Genomic DNA, 26,343 nt, shown 5'->3' with positions numbered 1-26,343 from the left:
AATGTATGACGGGAGAAGGCTGTGATAAATTGTAAAAACGTGTGCCCCATCCCTTGTTCAATTTTATTGGCAACAAATATGTTAAAATCTAAATAAATTTAAATTCTGATTATTGGCAAGCGTGCAATTAACTTCTGATGATGAATAACTACTGTTCAATAAGTTTGAATACGGACTCAGAAATCATATTACTTGGTTTCATAGCGCGGTAAGAAGTTGCAGTTGCCTGACGGCCCCTCTCTGGGGGCCCCTTTGGAAACTGTCTCATCTCGCTCAGACACCTATTGTGTTTACTGCCGAGTCAGGTGACGTTATCGGCGCTATTTTTAGCAGGGCTTTCCCTGGACATTTGGAACGGACTATAAATATGGGGATAGCGAGGTAACATAAGTGGAAGTGCATACAATATATACATTCATTAAAAAAAATATGGGTCTTCACGTGATGTCCCTTTAATACGCTAAGAATTGTGTCTCGTGATGCATGGTTATTAAAGTCCCATCAACAACACAGCTTTCAAAGAGGCTATATAGTGACAATGCCATGCAAATGTAAATATTGTGTGGTACACGTAAACCTGCCTCATTATAATCCCCATACATAACAGTACGTTTTACCAGGGACATACGTCCCTGGTTTTACTTTGTCTACCTTTTCGTTCCATAAAAATTCAAAGAAATATTTCTGTATCTCTTTGACCATTTCTAAGGGTGGGTCTGGTAAGACAGTAAATGTTTGAATAAAAAGTTTTTATAACAGTTACTTTGCCAATATATGTAAGATTTCTGAATGACCAATCATTTAGTAGCTTTTTGACAGTGACTATTTTTTGTCTGGAATTATCTTCAAAAATATTTTCCAATTGAAAGTTATAAGTGATAGCTAATAATTTAAATTTCCCTTGTTGATTCCAATTCCAATTCCTATCTGGAAGTATTTCCTCTCCACAACCCCGTTTTGCCCCAATCCACATTGCATGTGTTTTTTTCAATATTTATCTTAAGACCAGAAACATTACCAAAATCATCTAAAATTTCAAGAACAGAATTTAAGGAATATGGATCATCCGATAAAGTAAAAGAAGTGTCATCTGCAAATTGATTTATCAAATGTTCTGAATTATTTACTTTAATACCCTTAATATTAAGATTTCCTTTTATTGCTGAACTTAACATTTCTACACATAGGATGAAGATATATGGACTAATAGGGTCGCCTTGTCTAACTCCACGGCATACATTAAAAAAGTTGGAGCCGTGCCCATTGTTTACTACACAACATGAATTCTCATTATAGAATGGTTTTATCCATTGTTAAAGAGAAGGACCAAAGCCATAAAAGGAAAGCGTTTTAAAGATAAGATTAAACTCTAAAAAGTCGACGGCTTTCTCAAAACTATAAGTAACAATTATCAAGGGATATTTTCTTTTTCGGTATTTTCTATTAAATCATAAATTAGCCTTGTGCATTTTCCAATATATCGACCTTTAAGGAAGCCTTTTTGTGTTTCACTTATAATACTGATTAAAACTGATTTGATTCTATTTGAAATAACCGAAGAAACAATTTTGTAGTCAACATTAAGTAAGGTAATAGGCCTCCAGTTGTTTACATATAATTAAGATTTACCTTCTTTCGGAATACATGCAATCATACCTTGACGTTGTGTTAAAGATAAAAGTCCCTTGTCATATCCTTGATTAAGTGAATTTATTAAAAACCTATTGATATCTGTCCGAAAATACTTGTAAAATTAACTTTTCTTGATAATGTCTTTTTTTCTAAATTTCAAAAAAAACCTGAAACTCCGTTCACCTTCAACTTTCCATCTTGCTTTTGAACTCAAAACAATTCCTTTAATTTTACTGTCTCTTTTTAACTTTAACTCACTTTCTACTTCTTAAATTCCCAACTGCCTGTCTTCTTTCTGCTGTAATTTTGCCAATTTTAATTCTAGATCATTTTCTACTTGATCTCTTTCCTGTTTTTGATATGATGAGTAAGCAATACTTTTCCCTCTAATCATTAATCTTACAGTCTCCCATAGCAATTTATCACTTATTGAAAAGGTAATAAGGTTTATATCTTCCTCTTCAGGATAAGTACCATATATATCTATAAAATCTCCAATACATTCTTTGACAAGACCAACATAATCCAGATCATTTAACAAACTAGTACTAAACTTCCATGCTCCCTTCCCCTTTGGCTGGTCAATAAATGCTATAGATAAAGAAATTGGGGAGTGATCCGACCTATAACTTGCACCAATACCGGTTTTACATACAAAAGGATTTAAATCTGAAGATATTAAAAAATAATCAAGTCTATCTTGTTTTCTCTGTGGACCATGCCATGTAAAAAAGTTCTTATCCTGGTTTTGCTCCCTTAAAATATCTACTAAATCTTTTTTTTCCATTTTTGATATAATTTCCTTTTGATTAGCTTCATTTTTCCTGTTAACGTAATTTTATGTGTCTTCTACAAAATTCTGTGGTGCATCCCAGTGACCCTCCAAAATTAAAGATGTATTTTCACGTAACTGTAATTGATTCGATAAAAAATGATAAAAATAATATCCGTTTCATTTGGACCATAAAGTGTCAAATTCCTATTGCATTAAGTGATATTGATATCTTAGATAATAATATTGCCTGTTTTGTTCCTAAATGTTGATAATAGTGTACAACTGAAAATATTATTAAAAAGAAGTGCCAAGTCTTAATATTTGACCAGCAGATACCTTGAACAGTTGCGGAACACTTGACTTACTTTTAAGGTAATTGTGGTCTTACATGTTAAACGTTTCAAACAACACTATATAACAAAAACACTTGTATATGTTATAAAGACCAGAAGTGCATTTATTTATATGGACAAAACCTTGAAATTTTAGTCCAATAGTCATAGCATAGAAACAAGTAGTCATAAAATGTATTTTTTTATATGTTTTCGGGGTTTAGATCGACTTTCGTTAAAAAGCAATACATTATATATAATAGATTGATAGATAAATCAATCAATCAATCAATATAAGGCATGTCGAGCATTTATCTACTACCTACTCATTTGAAATCATATCAGCTCATCTATTACATGTTCACTTAGGCAACAAGTTTTAAGACACCACGGACAAAATCCATCCCCAATTGAGATAGAGAGTTGGGGAGAGAAAACGTGTCCCGGGTGAGAAATCTTGTCTGGGTGAGAAATCGTGTCGTAACAAACGTCAATCCAGCAAAGCGATTTACTTGACAATAAAGCAACATACAAAATCTATTTTGTCAACCATTTATAAACGAGTATATTGTCAAGAAAAACGCTTGGCCAGCTGGATTGACGTTTGTTACGGCACGATTTTTCAACCACTTATAAACGATTCATGAACACTGACCAATGGCCGATTGATGTTATCGTTCAAGATGTGTTACCTGCATTTTTTTCGTTTTAATCCTTAATGAAAACCGATCAAAATATTTTAACAGATTGCTTTGTTTTATTGCGGCTAATTATGAACACTCACAATGACGTAACGTCAGAGGTTGACGCACAGTCGAAAAATTGCGGATCAATATTATATTATTACAGTATGAAGAAGGATGACATGTATATGTAATGATATACTACCTTCAGGGACTGGTCATTGTGGCGGTTACAGGACGGGACTGTACATTGTGGCGGTTACAGGACCGGACTGTGCATTGTGACGATTACAGGACGGGACTGTTCATTGTGGCGGTTACAGGACGGGACTGTACATTGGGGCGGTTACAGGACGGGACTGTACATTGGGGCGGTTACAGGACGGGACTGTACATTGTGACGGTTACAGGACGGGACTGTACATTGTGACAGCTACAGGACGGGACTGTACAATGTGACGAATACAGGACGGGACTGTACATTGTGGCGGTTACAGGATGGGACAGTACAGTGTGACGATTACAGGATGGGACAGTACAGTTTGACGATTACAGGAGGGGCTGTACAGTATGATGATAACAGGACGAGATTGTACAGTGTGACAATTACAGGAATGGCCGTACAGTATGACGATTACAGGACGGGACTGTACAGTGTGATGATTACAGGATGGGATTGTCCATTGTGACGGTTACAGGACGGGACTGTACATTGTGATGATTACAGGACGGGACTGTACATTGTGATGGTTACAGGATGGGACTGTACATTGTGGCAGTTACAGGACGGGACTGTACATTGTGACGATTACAGGAATGGCTGTACAGTATAACGATTACAGGACGGGACTGTATATTGTGTCGATTACAGGACAGGACTGTACATTGTGACGATAACAGGACGGGACTGTACAATGTGACGATAACAGGACTGGACTGTACATTATGGCGGTTACAGGACGGGACTGTACATTGTTGCGGTTACAGGACAGGACTGTACATGGTAGCGGTTACAGGACGGGACTGTACATTTTGACGATTACAGGACGGGACAATACAGTGCAACGATAAAAAGAAGGGCTGTACAGTATAATGATTACAGGACGGGACGGGACTGTATATTGTGACTATTACAGGACGGGGCGTCATTTCCGGAGTGATATTACACACGTTACATAAACATAATTTATCACATAATGTACTGTGTTATCCAGTGAAAACCCATGTCATATTTGTTTGCGTATTAACCCATGTAATATGACCTATCAGCCCTGTGATTGGTTTTAAGTTCAATTGTTGCAATTGTGACGTCATGCCTAGGACAAGTACATGACGTCACAGACTTACCCACGTGAGTCAAAATGGCGGCTTTTTACATTTCAAGGTTGCATGAAATTTTTCGTTTTACACAAATAAATGCCAGAGATCTTGATTATCTGATAAAAAGGATCTTAAATTCGTTTTCATTTCATATAAAATTTATGAAACTCGTGAGAAGCTCGCTAAATCGAAAAATTCTTAAGACTCGTTTCATAAATCTCATATGAAATGAAAACTCATGTAAGATCCTATATTTATATGATGGTTTTATGACACTCATAACACGGTATTCATATGATAAATGAAAATATTGTTTAACATATATCTTGCACGCTTTATCAATGCCTCAACTTCGGGTGTCACGATCCAACACGTCAGCATAAAAAAGAGGTTGCCCAGAAACTTAAACTAAGTTCAATAAAGCTGTTATGGGCTCCGAAAATATGAAAATATGATTATTTTCAGCACATTCCTTGCACTTTTAAATCACTCACCCTTCAAATAGCCAACAGACTTTTAAATGTGTAGGTGTTGTTATATAAAATTGCCAAAAAAATGTAATCTAAACTATACTCCATAATATTAACCAAGTCCAAATAAGCTGTTTTTGGTCCCTAAATAACAATAATATAATTTTGTAAAACCTCTTTATAAATGTATGCATAACGATAATAAAGAAATCACTCAAGATACCTTTCAGATGTAAAAATTAATATATCATACAACAATTAGTCACAAAACGTTATCAATGAATCAAGACACACTTGATAAACTTAACCTCTTTTCAATAATTGATCTAATGTACCACTGACAACTGTCATTACCATTACCTCTCCATGTACAAGGTTTCAGAGCCAACTGACTTCTTTTTTTTGGCGGGGGAGGGGTGATTGATGCTCTGCATGTGGGGTCTGGCATGAGAAGCAAAAGCCCCACATGTACAGAACTTAAGCTCATTATTACCCCTTCCTTTTGCAGGCTACAGATCTAGATACCAAGAAAATATTCAGACAATCATCTGCTGTTTATAACTAGATTGATTTATTATAAACTTAAATACAATGACAGTTACTTGAAAACCTAAGTGAGTTTATGCATTTAGGCGATCGATAGCAGTCTTATTTGGTTTCTTGAAACTCTGCAACAAACTGCAATGTTCTACTCTTCAAGTCTTCTATTGGGGTTACCTCCCTTTGTCCACAACACACAAGTTCTTGATACGAGGTTTATTCTCACCAAGAAAACCTCTATCCCTTCCTTTCAAACGTCATTTTTGGCACCTCTTATATCAACAATACTGCAGTAGTGTTGTAACACATAATAACCACTATGTTTGTTTTCCCTCATATACACAAATTAGACAAAATTAGCAACCAACATCTTTCTTTGGCTTAAACAAGTAAGATTTTAAAAGCGTAATGTTTCTTGATACCACATTCTGTTCCACCACATGAGACAGCTCGAACGATTCGTTTGACAACAGTTTCTTGATTGTTTCCAGATTATATCCCGACGTTCCTTCTGTGCGGTGTCTTGGGTGCATTTTTTTTAGATGAAAACTTTCGTTCAGTCTTTCCAGACTTATATATTCTAAGTAGCACTTCACTTCATCCACCTTTGCTATCTCGGTTTTCTCGAAAGCATACGTAATCTTCTTTCGGATAAACTCTGCAATATCTCGGTCTTTTTTCGTTGGGTCTAAGGGCCATTCCTTACAAATTCTCCGGAAGGCCCGAATCTTCTGTGACAAAGGTGCTGCCATTTTATAACAATGACAGGGAGATAACTCTAATAGTATTTTTTAACGAATTACCGTACTTACCATAATAAGTGTAGAGACAAACGAGCAGTCGTTACGAAACTTAGATTATGAAACAACATTAATTTTGAAAGAAACCTATATAAAGACTTATACATAAAAAACTTATTAAAGAAAAATGTACAAAAAATGAATATTCAGTGATTTCAAAATAATTTATGATATCAAACCAAATTAATTTTTCAAAGGACGTGTTTCAGGAACAGTGAAATTTTGCCCACTGCCCGATTTAACCCAAAAGGGGGCGGGGGGGGGTTGTTACTTGTAGAATCACCGAAGACTTGATGGAAAATTTTGCGCTATGACCAGGGTTGGAACCAAGATTTTTGAAATGGTCGCTAGCTAGGGTTATATTTATAAATTTTGTTCATGTTTTCCCCTAGCTTATGTCTCGTGTACTGTCCGGGCCGAATTGAGGCGCGAGATATACGGGCGAGCGCCAGAAGCTCCTCTAGAGGAGTGGGTTGAGAGGGGTGATATTCACTTTACACACGTATTTCCCATTTTCTTGGGAAATCTTTGATTATATTATCAATTCCAGCTGTCTTGATCAATTAAAATTCTAATATGTCCACCATTATCCCAAGTTATTGGAATCCGTTCAATTTGTTTTCCAGTTCAGATAAAAAAGAAACAGGTAAGTTATGTAGGTCTTATAATCCTTTGCTTACTGCCTTTAACAAACTTAGAAGGTTGAAACTGTTAAAACCCCGGAATTTGATTAGCTAGTCCGTGGTTAAAACATACATGTATATACGATATAACAGGTCAAGTTCACTATTAAACAGACTGAAATTCAGTTATCAGAATATTTTAAGAAAAACGATCATTATAATAACGATGTTCTTAGAAAAACCATGGACTATGTAAAAACTTGTGCCCAACCCCTTGTCAAAATCAAGTTGGCAATAAACTTTTTTTAAAGCAAGAAAAAAAAGAACAGAGTATACAGATAATAAAAACAATTCAATAAACATGTGTAGAATTTTACATCATCAAAACAGCATTAAAAAAATAACAGACAGAGGTAAAAAAAAATCCAAATGGGAACGACATATTAATTTAGGTTACTTAGCATCTGGACCAGTTAAGAAATTTGTCTATTAAATAAGACCGAAAACCCAAGTGCATTTTGAAAAAAACTGCCAGTGCACTTCGGTTTGCGGTCTATTCATCGAAAGAACATTATTTCTAAGTTGTTCAATCATTATATTTTCAGTCTGAAAATATAAAGGACATCTTTTATTGTACCAAAATGTGTCATTTTCATTCACAACAATTTTTTTTATGAATGGCTTCATGATATTGATGTTGTCCTCCGCCCGCGTGCTATAACGCGCCAATCTTTAGTTGAGCAATGAGCTCTCTCAAATAGTGTTGCTAGTATTGCTTCAATCAATAGGTTTCTCCCAATCTTCTCCAATTAATTTGAAATCTGATTCCCAGTGTCTGTGCTTGTCTAAATACGTTCAGTGGAGGTCTCAATAGCATGCATCCTGATTTTAAGAAGTCCCTGTTGTTACCGACAAGGCCATAGCAATATCTACCGAGGTATTATCGTCAGGGACGGCAGAGAGTCCCGCGAATATGCATGGTGGTGGTCAAGGATTGGAGGAAACCATCCCGTTACATAAACCCGCTAACACAATTTATGTTACTCATTTCATAAAAGCGATACACTCGTTTAACATACTGGAATATATCTCTGTTGTGTATGATCTTATATCTATTAAAGCTACTGCTGTATTGGAATCATGTGTATCGTTTAGATTATATTTAATTCAAACTGCCAAGGGAAGTGAAATCCAAAGATAGGGCCGTGATAAGTACAAATTTCTTTGTAACAATTTTTAATTGGTAAATCAAATTCAGTCGAATCGAATGTTATTTTTAGAATTTACATACATATATAATTGGTAATGTCAGACATCGCAACATAACTTTTTTTGTATACATGTATATATGGAATCGGTACATCGTGTGTAATAATGCTGTAAGTATGTAATCAAAGGTACAACCTACCATCTACGTGATTACTTATATACATTTACAAAAGGTTTTCATTGTCCCTACAGAAGTAAATATCACCGTTACAGGTGCTTGTTCCTAGTTGTATTCTGTACATATGAATGCTTACAAAAGGCTTCGCTTAAAAGAGGTCAGCGGTTTAATTACAAAATGTTAATCTCGATCTTGTGTATATGAATACCCGTTTAATGTATGGAAAGTTATACAAATCCAGTTTGCATTAGGTTTCTAACCCTAACTCAACAAATGGATTATACTCGCACCTTTTGGTAATGCGTGATTGGACATACAGACCTACCCGTGCGGATTACCTGGGGATTGCTGTAATCCACTAGCACCATGGTACCGGGCGGCACCGAAAACCACAGGTTGGAGAATATCGACGGGAAATCATGATATTTTAAGAGAAAACATGGATTTTAACTTATGAAAGAAGCTGTGTCGTGGTTTTAAAAACGATGGATATCCGCTAACAACAGAAATTGGTAAGTACACTGTAAATATTGGTAATTTTGAACATGTTACGATGTCAGAACATCGTCATACTCGCATGAAAAACATAAACAAAATTAAGTTACGCCATACATTACGTATCCACCATTTTATTCTGAAATTTAGATAATTCGAACTTGTGATAACACCACAAATATGTATGTAATGTGATAACTATGGTATGATCCTGTGATAACTCTAGGCCATGTATTATCTGGTTATTAGTAATTTTATATCTTAACATGTGAAATGTTCGTACTATATGTTTCATGTTAAGGACCAAAGTTGAAATAAGTCCACGACTTTTCAGTGTTATCCTGGTAAAACATTTATCGTATTGTTCATGTACTGGACTTTTATGTATTGATGCAATGGTTATCAAATAAATCGATAAACATGGCGCTCATTATACGCTTCCAATATCGATCTGTTTCATGCGCCGGGAATCAATTTCTATTTCTATTTGAATTGTTTTCCCTAAGTTATCATCAATAATGCATTATAGATATCATCTCGTTGCCATATTTGTTATTATAACAATCCTCAGTATCACACACATATATATAGATATATAATGATTTTCTGATTACTTAACAACAATTACGCTGAAATCTACAATGATATATGATTAATATTATTATAAGACTCTTTCATGCACAGAGGTGTAGAATAGGAATAAATCCACTCAAGTGGTTTTCAAATTGGATAGAACCCGAGGTTTGCCATAGAGTTTGCACCAGTTTAAAAGTCCCGAAGGCAGAATTTCCCTATCCTACACCCTTAGGCATGCAATAGTACTTTTCTCTCAATCCATCAACAGGATTAGCTCAGAAAAGCGACACAATTTCCGCATCATGTCATCGGAATGTTCCTGATGTTGTGACGTCACGTCATTGTTAACCCATTATGACGTCATTCTTTCGACGAATTATAGTCATTTACTGAAATGTGTTCTTGTCTTCTCTGAACTTGTAAATCAAGGTATGTCGTATTGACACTCGTAACTCGCGCAGTCAACACTTTCCTTAGCATCTCTATTTTCCAGTTAGGTGTAATGTTGACATTATATTTGGCGAGCTATACACCTTAATAATGTAAATAAATAAACAAACAAACAAACAAGAATAACTCTTTCTTCTAGTTTGTTTATTAGTTTTTATGTACATGCAACGATCACACAGACACTAATTATTATATTCCTAAATACAATGTAACAGTATAATAGAAAATGTATCAAATGCAATGTACATGTTCTTCTAAAAGCTCAAACGCTCTACGTGCAGTAAAACTAGTTTCGTGACGACCTACATACATATAAAAGAGTAGGGCCCCTTTCGCGTATCCGGTTCAACCGATTTGTCTGTTTTCAAATGTAACATTTTTGGGTATAACTCCTGGCGGATCTGCAAATGTTTATGCAGGCCTTGAAAGGTTTTGTCAAGACTTCCATGAAAGCAGCATCAGATTATATTATTAGGTCCGACCTTATTTCATAAATGAACAACTCTGGCCCAACCGGTTCCACCGTTTGGGTCGCGATAAACGAAAGCGGCCCAGTTTGGCGTTTTATTTTTCCTCGTCAAAATGTTGCGAATGGAATAAGTATGGGCTAAAGCAAATACCACGAAACTGTATAAAATCGTATATAATAAATTCAGATTTCGTACATGATACCATCGAGGAAAAAAAGCTGAGTTGGCAAAAACTTTTAATGTCTCAGGATTGTGTCCATTTTCGAACTTACTTTAACTTGACTTCATTTTATTACAGAACACCTGGAAATTGCAAATGGGATAACTCAAGATAATTAGAGGGTATGATACAGTGTGTACCTGTCGGTGATATGGGTTTTATTTAAAGTACGTTACTGTCAACAGTGTCCGTGTACTCCCGGCACGTTCGATGTCCATTTCACTTCCGACTCAAAAAAGAAAAGAAAAAAACGAAAACTCCGAAACACTCGATTGTGTTATTGCTGATATGTTATGCTTCACTAAGATATTTATAATGTCTAGTATATGATAACGAACTTCTGGGATTTGGTATTTTCCTTATTCTGTATCAACTCTGGAGCGATAACTATGGCAAGCCAACTTAGAATTTATTCAAGGAGTAATGTCGGTCCCCAATTTCGGAAAAATATATATATATAAGATATCTAGAGTAGTATATGAGAAATATTATATAATATAGGAGATATCTGATATAATACATAAGAAAGCTCATAATTACTCTTATGGTGCTTAAATTATATAAGATATCTCTTATGGTGCTAAAATTATATAAGATATCTCTTATGGTGCTTAAATTATATAAGATGTCTCATTTAATTTTCTGTCTCAGATATCTTGCATATCAAATTAGATAAGACATCTTATATACTTATTTTAGATATCTCATTTTAATTAGTACATAAGATATCTTGTTTAGTATATAAGATGACTTAAAGACTATTTGCAATATCTGTTTTATTATACAAGATATTTCATATTTTAAAGATATCTCTATTGTATAGGTATCTTATATGATATACAAGATATCGTATATAATATCATGAAATACAGGATCGACTTTCCTCTTTGAATGTAAATTAATGTTAGATGTTAAATTATGACTTGATAACCTTCAATTAAGTAAGCTGTTTTTGTCACCATTCACACTTTTATACTCGTTCACGTTTTTCCGTCCTTTACACTGTTATCTATTTGAACCGGATTAGTGACATCGGACTGGATTGAATCGTTTTTAACCGGGGTTAGTTGCCGTTACGTTGACCAACAGCAACGTTAACTTGGGCCGGTATTCATGAAACCGTGTTCATGCTTAAACTCAGATTCTGAACTCTGACTCAAGAATTTTACATTTTGCCAGTTATTTGAAAGAATTTTGGAGTGTCTGAAAGCCGAATACCTTTTTCAATGTCTAGAGACTATTATCAATGTCGCATGTGCTTTGCAATGATAGACATACTGTTATAATAAGTTTGCAGATACCTGTTATCTATAATTGCAACTCGTCCAAGAATGAAAAAGATTATTTTTCTGTGAAGAAAACGAGCTATATGGGATAACAGTGACAGACACAACGATATGATACTGTTTTCGCGACAGTTTTATTTGCCGACTTTGTATAATTATACAAACACAAGAAAATATTTTAATTTCTTTTCACACTTCGGTATTCTCTTTGCTAAAAGAGTTACATGATAATGGCTATGAAATTACACATGCTAACAAACTCAACTTGTTCCTAATGTTAAAGAGGTCAAGTTGGAAGTAGTTTTTAAGATATGTTACATTTTGTTGACTTCAAGTTTTGAACATAAATCTAAGTTAACACGTTTGAAGTTTTTTTAGAGGAGGAACTATTTTAAAATCCATCAGTCTAGAATAAGTTTGTGCATATTTAACAATAAACTATTTATTCTTTTTCAGACATTTGGACAAGATGGCGGCCAAGGTGACCCCGTATTTCATATTGACCGCAGGGGGTCTGACATCTACGACCCCTCCCGGTGATGACGATACTGAATACGTGACAGAAAACCTCGCCAAGATATCACGACATGGACGAGCGGCAAATGGCAACTCACAATCAAAGAAACTTATATCGTTCACGAGAAACGAAATCACACAGAAGCGAATGGACTTAATCCGACAGAGGCTTGAAGAATCACGTGTGCGTTACATGGACGCTTGTAAAACAGCCTCCAATGATGCAAGCCGGGTAACCCGGAGTCAAACCAAACTGACAGACAGATCTGAAAAGGCGGTACCTAAGATTGGCGACAATATAACTCCGCACACATATGGCATGCCAGAAAGTCCTGAGACCAAACTTAGGTCCCGAATTCAACAGAAGAAGGTGGAGATGGTATCGTTATCCAACACAAAAAGTTCGGAGACTTCAAAAGGTTCCTTTCCATATGTGTACTTTGTTGTTTCCGTCGACCGTACTCAGAATCAATCAAACAGCATCCAGGAATCAGTCGACGAAAGCCAATCAAAGGATAGTAGAAGATACCGTTCAGCACTTATGTCACGAATGCAGAAGCGCTATATCAAAGAAGACGACAGAGCCAAAATGCAACAGATTGCCGGTGAGGTGGGTCTCAAGTCGGACGTCGTGCCACCTCCTTCCCGATCGTCAATATCTCAGCGGACCATCTCGTTCCCAATGTCACACCAGTCGACCTCTCCTCCTCGCAATCCTCCCGCCACCCCTGCTACCATCGGCTCCGCCTGCCACTTTCTTGACAACGATAGTCTGTCAATGGATATGAAAGGTGGCAAGACGTCATCCATTGACCTCGCAGACATAAGCATCATAGGGACCAGTCGGCCTTCCACAAAACAAATGTCGACACGGGTTCTTGAGTTGCCTTTCATGTCAGTGGACATCCAGAGGAAGAACCTGGGCACAGCTAGTGCTAGCACCATAGAATCCAAGTCAATGGAGATTGTCTCAAAGTCCTCCTTCACTTCATCACAAGAATTCGAGAATCGCAGGGTGCACTTCTCGGAGACTATCGACTTGCCTATGATTAAAGGCAGCCGGATCGTTATTACACCGACGATTCCAACGCAAATAACACCTCGTCCATCAACTATGCCGGCCCTGATCGGCAAAAAGGAAGCTGAATTCAAAGAAACTTTCAAGCAGGCATATGAACGTCAGAGAAATTTCCAACACCAAACGCCCGGCACACCAAGACCAAGGAGGATTGGTACACCCCTGACTCTTCCAAAAATTGATATCGTATCCGGAGTTTACGACGAACTCGTCATCAAGGCTATCGAGTCGTACGTCCGGGAGTTTCCGCCAACTTCCAAACAAGGCCAGGTGGCGCGTCAGCTACTTCGGCAACTGCAGGAGCGGTCAATCTCTGCAGCTGATCTAAGTCAGATGGATGACCACAGAATGCGAGGTCATAAGAAACTTAGCATCAAGGAGCTCCCAGACGATGGCAGTAAGAGTAGGAAAGCGGAATACAAGACGGAGAAGTCAGGTGGAGGCGCCATCAGACGGGGACAAAAATCTAAAGATCGTCTGTATAGTACAATTGCACCCACGTGTTTCAAAATGGCGAATCCCGGAGGGTTGGAGGAAACGACTTCAAGTTCTGGATCCTCAAAACAAAATAGGAAAAGCGCGGAAAAGGTTCAAGTAAAGGAACAGTGACATAGTGTCGATTCATAAATGTTGACCATTGCTGAGACGTTTTCAGTAATTATAATACTTTAATACATGAATGAATCTCGATGTTTAAACAATGGCCGAAGACTCGCTGAGACTGACTCTGTCAACGCTCCAATGGTTATCAAGAGAGTGCTGTAATGGATCTGTGCTATCAGTGTGTTTGTTATAAATGTATTTCTTACTGGAAAGGACGGAAAATAAGTGTACGTGTGCTATAAAAGTACACAGTATTGTGAAGAAGGCATGTGATTCACATTAGTGGCAAACAACGACTACAATTTGTATAAAATTATTACTAAACAATAAGCAGTTGTATGTTGCAAATGCAGAACACAATTTGTGTCATGGGCGATTTTTTGTGCGATGTAGGAGTGTTGATTGTCCGTCTAAATTAACACAGATATTACACATGTGTGGGGACTAGACTACTAGTCATATCAGGAAAAGTGAAGCTGTAACACCTGTCGTTATATTGTGACCCAGACTTATCCACTTAACACGACGGTGAGATCTGAACTAGTCAAATGGTCATTGCAATGTGACCCGAACAAGTTCACTGGTCACTACACTGTGTCCCGAACAAGTTCACTGGTCACTACACTGTGACCCGAACTAGTTCACTGGTCACTACACTGTGACCCTAACAAGTTCACTGGTCACTACACTGTGACCCTAACAAGTTCACTGGTCACTACACTGTGACCCTAACAAGTTCACTGGTCACTACACTGTGACCCTAACAAGTTCACTGGTCACTACACTGTGACCCTAACAAGTTCACTGGTCACTACACTGTGTCCCTAACTAGTTTAGTGGTCACTACACTGTGACCCTAACTAGTTTACTGGTCACTACACTGTGACCCGAACTAGCTCACTGGACACTACACTGTGATCTGAATTAGTTAACTGATCAATGCACTGTGCACTGAACTAGTTCATTTGTCACTACAATGTGGTCTTAACTAATTATTGGTCATTACATTGTGATTCTCTACACTGTGACCTGACCAAGTTCACTGGTCACTACACTGTGACCCGAACTAGCTCACTGGACACTACACTGTGATCTGAATTAGTTAACTGATCAATGCACTGTGCACTGAACTAGTTCATTTGTCACTACAATGTGGTCTTAACTAATTATTGGTCATTACATTGTGATTCTCTACACTGTGACCTGACCAAGTTCACTGGTCACTACACTGTGCCCCGAACAAGTTCACTGGTCACTACACTGTGTCCCTAACTAGTTTAGTGGTCACTACACTGTGACCCTAACTAGTTTACTGGTCACTACACTGTGACCCGTACTAGCTCACTGGTCACTACACTGTGATCTGAATTAGTTAACTGATCAATGCACTGTGCACTGAACTAGTTCATTTGTCACTACAATGTGGTCTTAACTAATTATTGGTCATTACATTGTGATTCTCTACACTGTGACCTGACCAAGTTCACTGGTCACTACACTGTGCCCCGAACAAGTTCACTGGTCACTACACTGTGTCCCTAACTAGTTTAGTGGTCACTACACTGTGACCCTAACTAGTTTACTGGTCACTACACTGTGACCCTAACTAGTTTACTGGTCACTACACTGTGACCCGTACTAGCTCACTGGTCACTACACTGTGATCTGAATTAGTTAACTGATCAATGCACTGTGCACTGAACTAGTTCATTTGTCACTACAATGTGGTCTTAACTAATTATTGGTCATTACATTGTGATTCTCTACACTGTGACCTGACCAAGTTCACTGGTCACTACACTGTGCCCCGAACAAGTTCACTGGTCACTACACTGTGTCCCGAACACGTTCACTGGTCACTACACTGTGACCCGAACTAGCTCGCTGGTCACTACACTGTGATCTGAATTAGTTAACTGATCAATGCACTGTGCACTGAACTAGTTCATTTGTCACTACAATGTGGTCTTAACTAATTATTGGTCATTACATTGTGATTCTCTACACTGTGACCTGACCAAGTTCACTGGTCACTACACTGTGACCCGAACGTGTACACTGGTCACTTTACTGTGACCTGAACTTGCACACTGGTCTCTACACTGTGACCCTAACTAGCTCACTGGTCACTACACTATGACCCTAACTAGTTCACTGGTCACTACACTGTGTCCCTAACTAGTTTAGTGGTCACTACACTGTGACCCTAACTAGTTTACTGGTCACTACACTGTGACCCGAACTAGCTCACTGGTCACTACACTGTGATCTGAATTAGTTAACTGATCAATGCACTGTGCACTGAACTAGTTCATTGGTCACTACAATGTGGTCTTAACTAATTATTGGTCATTACATTGTGATTGGAACCAGTTCAGTGGTCACTACAATGTGCTCTGAACTAGTCCACTGGTCACTACAGTGTGCTCTGAACTAGTCTACTGGTCACTTCAGTGTGCTCTGAACTTGTCCACTGGTCAGCGGCACAGTGTGACCGGACTACCTCGGATAATAATACCGTGTCGACAGAGGAATCTACTTTTAATGTGTAGAGAATATTAATGTCTGCATACGTTTTCATACATTGTCATAGTATAATATATTCGTCTATACTTATTATCATTGCCAATTTGATTGAACATATTTTTAAGACTCTTCGTTCTTCTCGTGCTAAAATGTCGTAACTCACATGATATTTTAGCTAGTGTACTTTAATTAACTACTAAACAATGACCAATGTGCCAAAATGACACCAATCAAAGGTTCCTCTGTAGTGTAGTCATATATCAGTGAACATAATGTCTACTGTGACATGAACCTATAACAACCACAATACCACAAAATGTACTTTTCCTTAAACACAATCCATCGTTATTTTTGATAATTACAGTTTGAAGATGTCTGATTTCACCCTGCTCTAGCAGTAGGTTGTCGAAATGCTTTCATTTAATACTGGCAGTACTTTATAGTCACAGGGGCATGTCACATGCTCTATCACTGGGGGTCACAGTATATATACTAATTTATACATGTACACTTTGACGCCCGTTTGCGTGTGACAAGTCCCCGTGGTAAAAGTTTACATACATCATAACATATTCTGATGTCAATACACAGGGCCATGAATATCCGTATTGATAAAAATAAACAGTGTCACACAAATACCGAATACCATACAAATATTAGTTTCTTTTGACTAACGGTATAGAAATACGTGTCCCCGTGTTCATACTCTGTGTCTATAGTGCTGTTGAACATTTGTAAGACCATGTTGTTGAATTTATTAATATTGATTACTATATTGTTATCATCTGAAACCATTCTATATATTTGACTGTTATAAATAGGCATCCTTCCTTGGGAAATCCTTACTTTTTTTTAATATTATTGATTTTATAACCTGTATTGATAAAAAAAAATCATTAAAGACTATCGTTTCAATAATATTTTTTTCGTCTTGTTGTTTTTTACCCGGATGAAATAGGAAATCGAACTCTTATGTTAGGGACTGATTATTTCCAAAATGTTAAACATAGGATTAGTTGTCTAACATGTAAGCTAGTTTTGAATATTTACAAAAATCAGATAATTGCATTGTAACGCCGATATGTGCTGTAAAATGTTTTGCTCATATAACGTTCGACCGAAATCTGGTGCGGAAATTTTGGCTGTATGCTAAATTTCGTTTCTAATACAAATAAAGTTTTTTAGGTTAACTATTTGGCAGCAACACTGACGAAGCTTAATATAGAACAATTTCGAAGTGCATATGATTAATAAACGTTCCCGTTGATTACCCTATCGATATGAAGTGGTCAATCTATTCGGCTTTTTAAGACGGTCAGCGGTTGGCCTTAATCGGTCTGTAATACCAAATCCGTTTGAGCCGATTTGTTTTACTGATCATATTTGGCAGTTGTATAAGGCTATATGACTAACCCTACATACGATTATAAGAAAAATCAGTCAAGCGTTCCCTTAATGGACATAATGCTCCAAGACAATTTTTGAGATATATCTCAAATTTACCAATTCACAAAGACTTCAAAGAAAAAAAGATGATTTCAACAATATTGCAATTAAGCAGGTATAATATGATTAAGACATTTGAAATTTTAATTGATGAACATTTTAAAGAAACAATTTTTGATACGTGAAATACAATTAGACTATTTTTTACATATTTGTATTGCTGTCATTGACACACCTATAAACTTTTTACTTTTTGTTAAATATGTATTGATATGGACCTAGGGGCTTTAAGCCTTCGTCCATTATTCTTCAATTAAATTCAATTAAATTTAGAAACAATCCTTTTCGAATATTCGAAACGTGTCCGTCCGGATTGATTACATGGTAGTGTATCTAGTCTTTGGACTCTATGAAGGCTTTGAGCAGACCGTCATTTGCTACGGTGAAGCCCACTCGATGGTTGCAGTTGAACCAGTAGGAACTTCGGTAGGACTCGGAACTCACGTGGTCCGAACACCAGTTACGAGAACAATACGTGCAGTACCTTTGCATATTGGAGCGGAGTTTGAGTTCGACTCGACAGCGGCAGTGGTTCTCGTGTGGCTGTATGATCGCGCGCAGACGACCCTTGACCGTTTCCAAACGTTCCCTTGTTGACAGGAAAATTTCGCGCTCATTTTCAAGAATGGATAGTCTCTCCTCAAACACCCGGTTCTTGACTTCCAATGGGAGCGACTCATTTTTGCGGACGCTATTCACTAGCAGCTGTTTTTCAGAACACTTCTGAATAACGGCTCTGTAGAGTTTGTCCAAACCATACCTTGCACAGGCTTCTAAACATTTCACCACAAATTCTCCTTTATCCCTAGTCAAATGACCTTCCGAGATTTTCTCCAGAATGGTGTCCTCACATTTCTCCATAAGTTTGACCAGTTGGTATTCTTCTGCAATTGGTAACAGCCGGAACGCCGATACATGTCCCTGCTCTAAATTGTCGTCCATTCCTGGATGCAGAAACTTCAATAGTTCATCGATATCTTTAGATTTTTTTCCGGGTAGTTCAATTTCCTTTTGGTCCTTTTCTTTGAACTCTGACGTAAACATGATACTGAACACTGGTGAAGCCAGAGCTAGAAGACTTCGGCTCGCAAACAGACGCTCGCCCTCAACCAACAAAATAAGATCTGACAATGGCTGTTCTTCTTTGAAATATAAGTTCTGTGGGCACGACAAGTCTGCGTCATCTTCCAGTGCCGGTTTGTCAGGGCTTTGACTCGAGCAATCATCCGTCGTGTCCATCGCATTTCTGTGCGTAACTAATGCCGGACTTACGTGACGTCATACAACAATGGACAACAGGAGACTATCTATGACGTCATAAGTCTACCTACGATTTATAGGATACAATCGTTCATAGCCCGGTTAATTAGCTTTATGATTTGTGCACGCTAGGAAATGTTTTACTTTGATAAATAAATTGTGTGCCTCAGGTCATCATTTTGAATCTCTCTATACACATGTACGAGTATTTTTACTTAAACCTATCATGGTTTGAGATTGATTTCAGCCTCTTGGTCTTTTAGATCAGACAGAATCGTAATTGGTTACTTGTAATGTTGTAATATACAGATATACAATAAGGTTACACAACATGGGATGCTTTTTGAGTTAGCGTCGTGTGAGGTTGTTAGAAAAAACGTCTCCCTGTATTAAACATAAATACCATATAGGTCACAATACTCAAACAGGGTAGTAAGTACCTGCGTGTCACTCTATAGTAATATTACGATGCCTTCATGCATTTCGCGTACTATGCTTCTTTATAGCGAACTGGACTGGGTCGATCGTCGGTGGTCAGGTAGCCTAATTGGCAATGTAGAGCGTCCGTCTAGAATTCGGAGGGTCCCGCGTTCGAATCCCGATATGACCGTTGCATTTGGCGAGCTTGCCAACCCTAGGTTCAAGCACTGGGTGAATACTTGACAAGGAGTTGTCCGAGGTCGGAGTTGTAAATTGTTGAGTCTTTGGAGGTGAAGACTAACAAAACGGAGTGAGGAATGCAACGGAACTGGACTTGGTCGATCGTCGGCGACCAGGTAACTCAATTGGTAGAGCGTCCGTCTAGCATTCGGAGGGACCAGAGTTCGAACCCTGATCTGGCTGTTGCATTTCTCTTTCTACCGTTACAAATATATATGCATTGCATCAAAATGAAAGATGAATATCTGGACAAGGGAAGTAACTGCTAGCTAGAAAATTCATCTTCTTTATTTAAGAGGAAGACATACTTAAAGTTTTAAAAAACAACACTGAAGTGAAACACTTCTATGCGATTTTAACTGATGTTTATATTGGTACATTTACCTTAACGACAAAGGCAAACGCGATGGTGTTGTACACTCACTGTCTTTCAGGTAAGTTGGAGAATTCAGTTGTATTACATTTTCCTACAATTACTTTTATGGTACTCTTTGTATCTTCTCTATACTAATAGCTACAGAAGTGACCGCCACGGGTGACAGCCGTGCCATTGTCTCTGCCTCCCATCCATACAGTGAAAAGTTTAAGAGAACCAAGCAAAAAAAAATAATTGTTCAGTTCTAGACTTGTACTGAAGCCATGTATATTCTCATAAGCATGTAGTTATGGTTATGAACACGTTTTTATCTGGATATACTCTACCTTTGAAATCTATCTTGGCAAATCTAAAATCAAGGAACAATGAAGAGAATAAAGTTTTGAGGACTTTTATTTCACTATCTCACTCATGCACCTTCTCAACAACATTGTCTCAAATTGCATATAGTGTCTATCAAATACATTGTACTTAATATATACAGAAACACACAATAAACCTCCTTCAATCATAAAACACCCATATCTTAAGTGTGTATAGCTCTGAACTGTTCGATCACAGAAATAAATAGAAAGACTATATATATATGGTGGCTATACCAATACCAGCAGGCTTGAGCCCAGGATTTCTATTCTAATAGGGGTAGCAAAACTGCATATTTATACTCAATATTTCAACACCCAAATCTTGAATGAAATATGTTTTTGGGAATCGTAAAAAATGTAAAATAAGTCTTCTTGCCATCAGTATCCCCCTTTTTGGGTACATACAAAGAGCAAATGCCATTGCTCTCTGTCAACCTCTCTTGAAATTATTAAATTTACATGGAAAATGGAAACATTAAGAGGTTACATAATGGAGCTTGATTTTAGCTGGGACATCAGCCGAAAGATCCCTTGATATCCAGTAAATCACGGGAAAGAATGGTCCGAAATAGCCTTCTATCTTTTTTTTTTTTTTTTTTTTTTTTTTTATTAAGCCGAGAGATGGTCTCCAAATCAAAAAAAAAAACATTAAAAAGGAGATAGTCGGTTATTTCGGATCAAATAAAAAGTAAAAATGGAGAACCCTACCTGTGAAATTATTGCAAAACAAGTGTTTTTAATGTAAACAGTTTCCTACTTTCACTTTTAAATGTTTTGACTTAAAAGACAACTTTACCAACATACACCCTGACAGGACTCAACACTCTTCCTCCATTAACCAGAGTACATTGTATACAATAGAAAAAAAAACCTACCAATCATCATCAATTTTATACAAAAAAATCTTCTTATTATGAGCCACTACGAATAAAACATTAAAAAAAATCCACAGCCTCTTAGATGAAAAATGTGTTTGCAAGTACATGTTATTACTATGCAAAAATATATCCACAGTACAGCATACAAATAATAGAGCTGGTTAATGATACATACTCCAGTTCACAAGTGTTAAGTGTACAGACTCTACATGTATATAGGTGTGTATTACATAGGTAAAACTCCATGGCAACGTAGGATTGATATTTAGTACAAAGGTATAACTTTTAAGGATCCCTGTCCCTTATATACATACATGTATATACAGTAACCTCCCCTTAACTCATTGACCCCTAAATTTCAAAATGAACTATTCAAATATTTGAATTGGAAGAGTTCAAATGTATCATCAGGGTGGAATGAGTTAACTTCTGTTTGGATATACATGTAACTGTAGCATAACTTGGCCATGATACTTCTGTTGACCAGGTAGTGCAATCAGTTAGAGCGCTGGTATAATAATCTTAAGTGTAGGGTTCGAATCCCGGTCTAGTCCTGCTAATTTTTACACTCCAAACACTATTGTTGATTATATTTTGTTTATTTCTTTGATACTTTTCATAAAAGTCCTGTAAGATATATTTTTTTCTTTTTAGAAATGTTTTATTAAAGCTGTAGACTAGTCATGCCTAAAAAAAAACAGTTTTCAGAAGTTATAGTAACAGTTTTTGGCAGTGGTACAGGATCCTTGATTAAGAGATTAGGTATATATTTAAGGTGTTTTTACAAAACCAGCTGTAACATATATATAACATTAAGTGTCACTCGTACCTACCTCCCCATCCCATCAATGTCTCTCAACTCATAAGTCTCCAGAGGAATTGGCTTCGTTATTCAAAGAATGATAAGCTTACAGATAAATAACCTTAAAAGAACTTATCATTAAACAGATTCAAAAATATTGAAATTCCAGAAAATGTAAAATAAAAAAAATAACTATTGAGATTCAAAATGACTATCTTAAAACAGAAATACCTGAAACCATTTACTTTGTGAAGAAACTTTTCCAAGTTATGGCTTGATTATCTATTGTTACCACTCGTTAAGCTGACCATTCTTTGAGCAACTGGACCCTTGTGAACAAATTGTAAATTATTCCTTGTGATGAATATGTTAAATAATACTATTTACATCATTGCTGTTATAATCTTACACTTTAGCACCATTCCATGGACTTCCAAAATATATCAAATAAATCTTGGTTTGTCATGGAGTATCTGACAAAAAACAAAATCCATCAGATATAAAAGACTTAAAAATGTAAATGTTCTAAATGTATTGTTCATTTTTAATTACAGTAAATAAAATGTGAATTTTTCATCAAACAAAGACATTTTTTCAACAAGACCATATTGAACTAAATTTGATTTTTTGGGGGAAATCAGTAAAACAGCTCCTCCATCAGGAATACAACTACAATGTATACCAATATTATACTCAAACATCTCCAGCCAATGAAGACACCACTAACCTTGTTCACAGCTATATACAAAGCTACTACATCTATAGAGGTACATGTTTTGAATTCCATTACATTTTCATGTCATCACTCCCAGTCCATTGGCTATATATCTTTTATGTATTTCATGTGTTTCTGTTTCTTGATTATGACCTTTGAACCAGGAGTACTTGACTACAACTGAATTTGTATAAAGAGAAACAGAATATTGAATTTGCGACAGATTATGATCTGTTGTTAATACGTATTTTACAGCAGATATTATTAATACTTAATGACCACTTGTTGGACATCATATTAAAACATACAACACATGACCAGGATCCAAACCCTCTAAAATCATAAAAACTTTTCAAACAGTCAAAAGTATCAATTCTTATTTTCTTTTTTGTTAACAATTATTTCATCAAGCCACACACTCGCACTCCTTATAATGTACATATCTGTCTGCGACCCATATATACACACTTGTACATATATGCCAGCACACCATGCACATGTGCAATGTACACACTCTGCCAAACATACTTGTACCATCCTTCAATTATACTGAACCCTTGTGCAACCAGATTCCAACAATCGAGACATCTGCTCTCTAAATATCAAATGCATCCACGATACTCCACAGTTACGCTCTCTTACGCTCTCTATACCCCTGGAATATGTTTAAAAAAAGGACCAATTGCTACAGGCTGATACCTGTTGTTTGAAAATTACAGAGGAAAAATGCCTGACTTCAGAGCCGGTCACTTTTACCATCATTCTGCTGTGAAATTATTTTGATGTACATCAAAGGATCAGAAAAGTCTACTTCGTAGTGCATAAAGAGCCTTCAATTTTGTCCCGACATGTTTTAAGGGTGCAGAGAGCATGAGCGTAAACCCCTTGAGTATTGAGGACAGTTTATATGCAGAAAGTACATTTCTTTTGGGTTAAAATTTCTGTTCCTATAAACAGTAATCTGTGAAAAGCTATATCATAACTATAATTCTTTGAGGACACTGCATCAGAAGTCACGCCCTGATGGCTTTTTACTCCAGCAAATCTGTATACAACACTCTAAAAATTCTCATTGTTGGAAAACAAAGTTGAATACTAAGAATATGACACCTTTATGCCATGTTACCTCTTTAGATCATATAACCGAGGAAATTGGAGCTGATTTTATCCATGGTTTTAGCCAATTAAGCTGAATATGTGATTAATGTTATTCAGAACATTTTTTGGGTTGAGTCAAATGACAATATGGACCCCAGTGTTGATATACATGGCATCATACAGGTCACACTCTGGAACACAGTCCCCTTTCCATTTAGTTAAGTACATTGTACATTACATTTCTCATCCATTATCATCAGGCATAAAATTCACAGATAAACACATCTCCTTTAAAACCCTATTTAATATTTATTATCTGAATTATCAAATCTTGTCAAGAACTCATTTTGGAGACAAAATGACAAAATAATGAAATCTGCCTTGTCACAATATTTAATATTTTACCTTTCAGGATCAAGAAACAAGAATAAATAATCAGCTTTTTAAGCTGTTTAAGTCATTTATGAGAACCTTTATATGCTACTCTATGTAAATTTGTCTTGTACAATATCCAGATCTAGGTTTATCTGTACAACAGAGACCTGTAGGTCCAGCAACCATCACCATGTTATCTGGCCGGTGTTTTAAGGATCCCTGTCCCACTACACTATTGTTTTTCCAGTATAGAGTTATAACCTCCCTTTAACTTCCATTTGGATATAACTGTAGACCAACTAGGCCAGGACACTTCTGTTGACCAGGTATCTCAATCAGTTTCAGTGATAGTAAAGTGAGCGGGGCTAAACAGGGATTCAACTCCTGGAGTTTAGATTGTTTTTTTTTACACTCGGAACAATGTTGTTGGTTACCTTTTGTTCATTTCATCTTCATTATTTCTCATAAAAATCCCGTAAGGTATGGTTTCTCTTCAAAAATGACATATCAAAGCTATAGTCATGCCAGTAAAAAAAAGTGTTTTAGACACTATGGCTACATTCGCGTATCCCGGTTGAAACGGTACGTGCGGCGCAGAAATTTTCCACGATAAACGAACACACTTGGACCGTTCTATAAGCAGAGCTAAAAATCCACAGTTTCGGAGAATAAAAAACAATATATCAAGAATATTGTGCCCTTCTCTCACGCGTCCACTTAATTACATAACGTATCTTAAAGATTACATGTGACTTGACATTGTTTAAGAAAGAAATAACGCAAATTGGAAATGGTCAGCATTTTAGTTTCGGTCAGGTACGTCTGGACCACTCAATCTACACGTACCAAATTTTCCTGAGGTCAGCCTCGGTCCAAATTTGTACCTGTCGTTTTCTTTACAGGTTCAACCGGATACGCGAATGTAGCCTATGTTACAGGTTTTGGCAGTGGTACAGGGATCCTTAAAAATTTCCCAGTAATCCAGCTATTTCAAAATACAGTCCTTTTAGTTGTAACTGAAGGTGACTGGATCCACAACATGTGACTGTACTGTATTGAACAACAAACCTCTCAAAATCAGTTTATAGAGAACTTGACAATAATATATAGACCTGTACACTGTATATATATTACTCATACAGTCTAAAGCTATTTTTACAATAGAATAATAAAGGTAATGCAATTTTAACAATGGTGTATTTGATACAAATAAAAATGATTAAATATCAGATAGTACATTCTGTTGACCTATTCTGGCTGTGTGCTGAGAGTACTGTACTTCTTAACAGTCTTGAAATGTTGCTATACTAGGAGTTAGTTGTACAGGGCATTACTCATTATTGCCAATATTATGAGACCCTAGTGCAATCAGCAGAAGTCAGTAAAGGATTTACTACATTACACATTGAATTAACCACAGAAAACTATATATACATGTCAATATTGTATAAATATTTACACAAGAGATCCTCATCATCGAACCTCTAGCAGCATAATATCGAACAAATATGGGGAGGGGGGGGGGG

At 36.7% G+C, this 26,343-nt stretch overlaps 2 protein-coding genes across 2 annotated transcripts; one reads left to right on the top strand and one right to left on the bottom strand.

The window, feature by feature from the left end:
* Nucleotides 1-8,968: 8,968 nt before the first annotated feature.
* Nucleotides 8,969-15,136, top strand: LOC110449328. The gene is made up of 2 exons (XM_021496111.1): nt 8,969-9,074; nt 12,516-15,136. The coding sequence occupies exon 2, from the start codon at nt 12,529-12,531 to the stop codon at nt 14,260-14,262; it is 1,734 nt and encodes a 577-aa protein (XP_021351786.1). The 5' UTR covers nt 8,969-9,074; nt 12,516-12,528; the 3' UTR covers nt 14,263-15,136.
* Nucleotides 15,137-18,345: 3,209 nt separating this feature from the next.
* LOC110449327 (kelch-like protein 15) lies at nt 18,346-19,582 on the bottom strand. The gene has a single exon (XM_021496109.1). The coding sequence runs from the start codon at nt 19,525-19,527 to the stop codon at nt 18,622-18,624; it is 906 nt and encodes a 301-aa protein (XP_021351784.1). The 5' UTR covers nt 19,528-19,582; the 3' UTR covers nt 18,346-18,621.
* Nucleotides 19,583-26,343: the final 6,761 nt, after the last annotated feature.

The sequence above is a fragment of the Mizuhopecten yessoensis genome, unplaced genomic scaffold (assembly GCF_002113885.1).
Source record: "Mizuhopecten yessoensis strain PY_sf001 unplaced genomic scaffold, ASM211388v2 scaffold4563, whole genome shotgun sequence".
NCBI classification, from domain to species: domain Eukaryota; kingdom Metazoa; phylum Mollusca; class Bivalvia; order Pectinida; family Pectinidae; genus Mizuhopecten; species Mizuhopecten yessoensis.
Note: the sequence above shows the minus strand (reverse complement) of the source record. Positions and strands in the feature narration are given on the sequence as shown.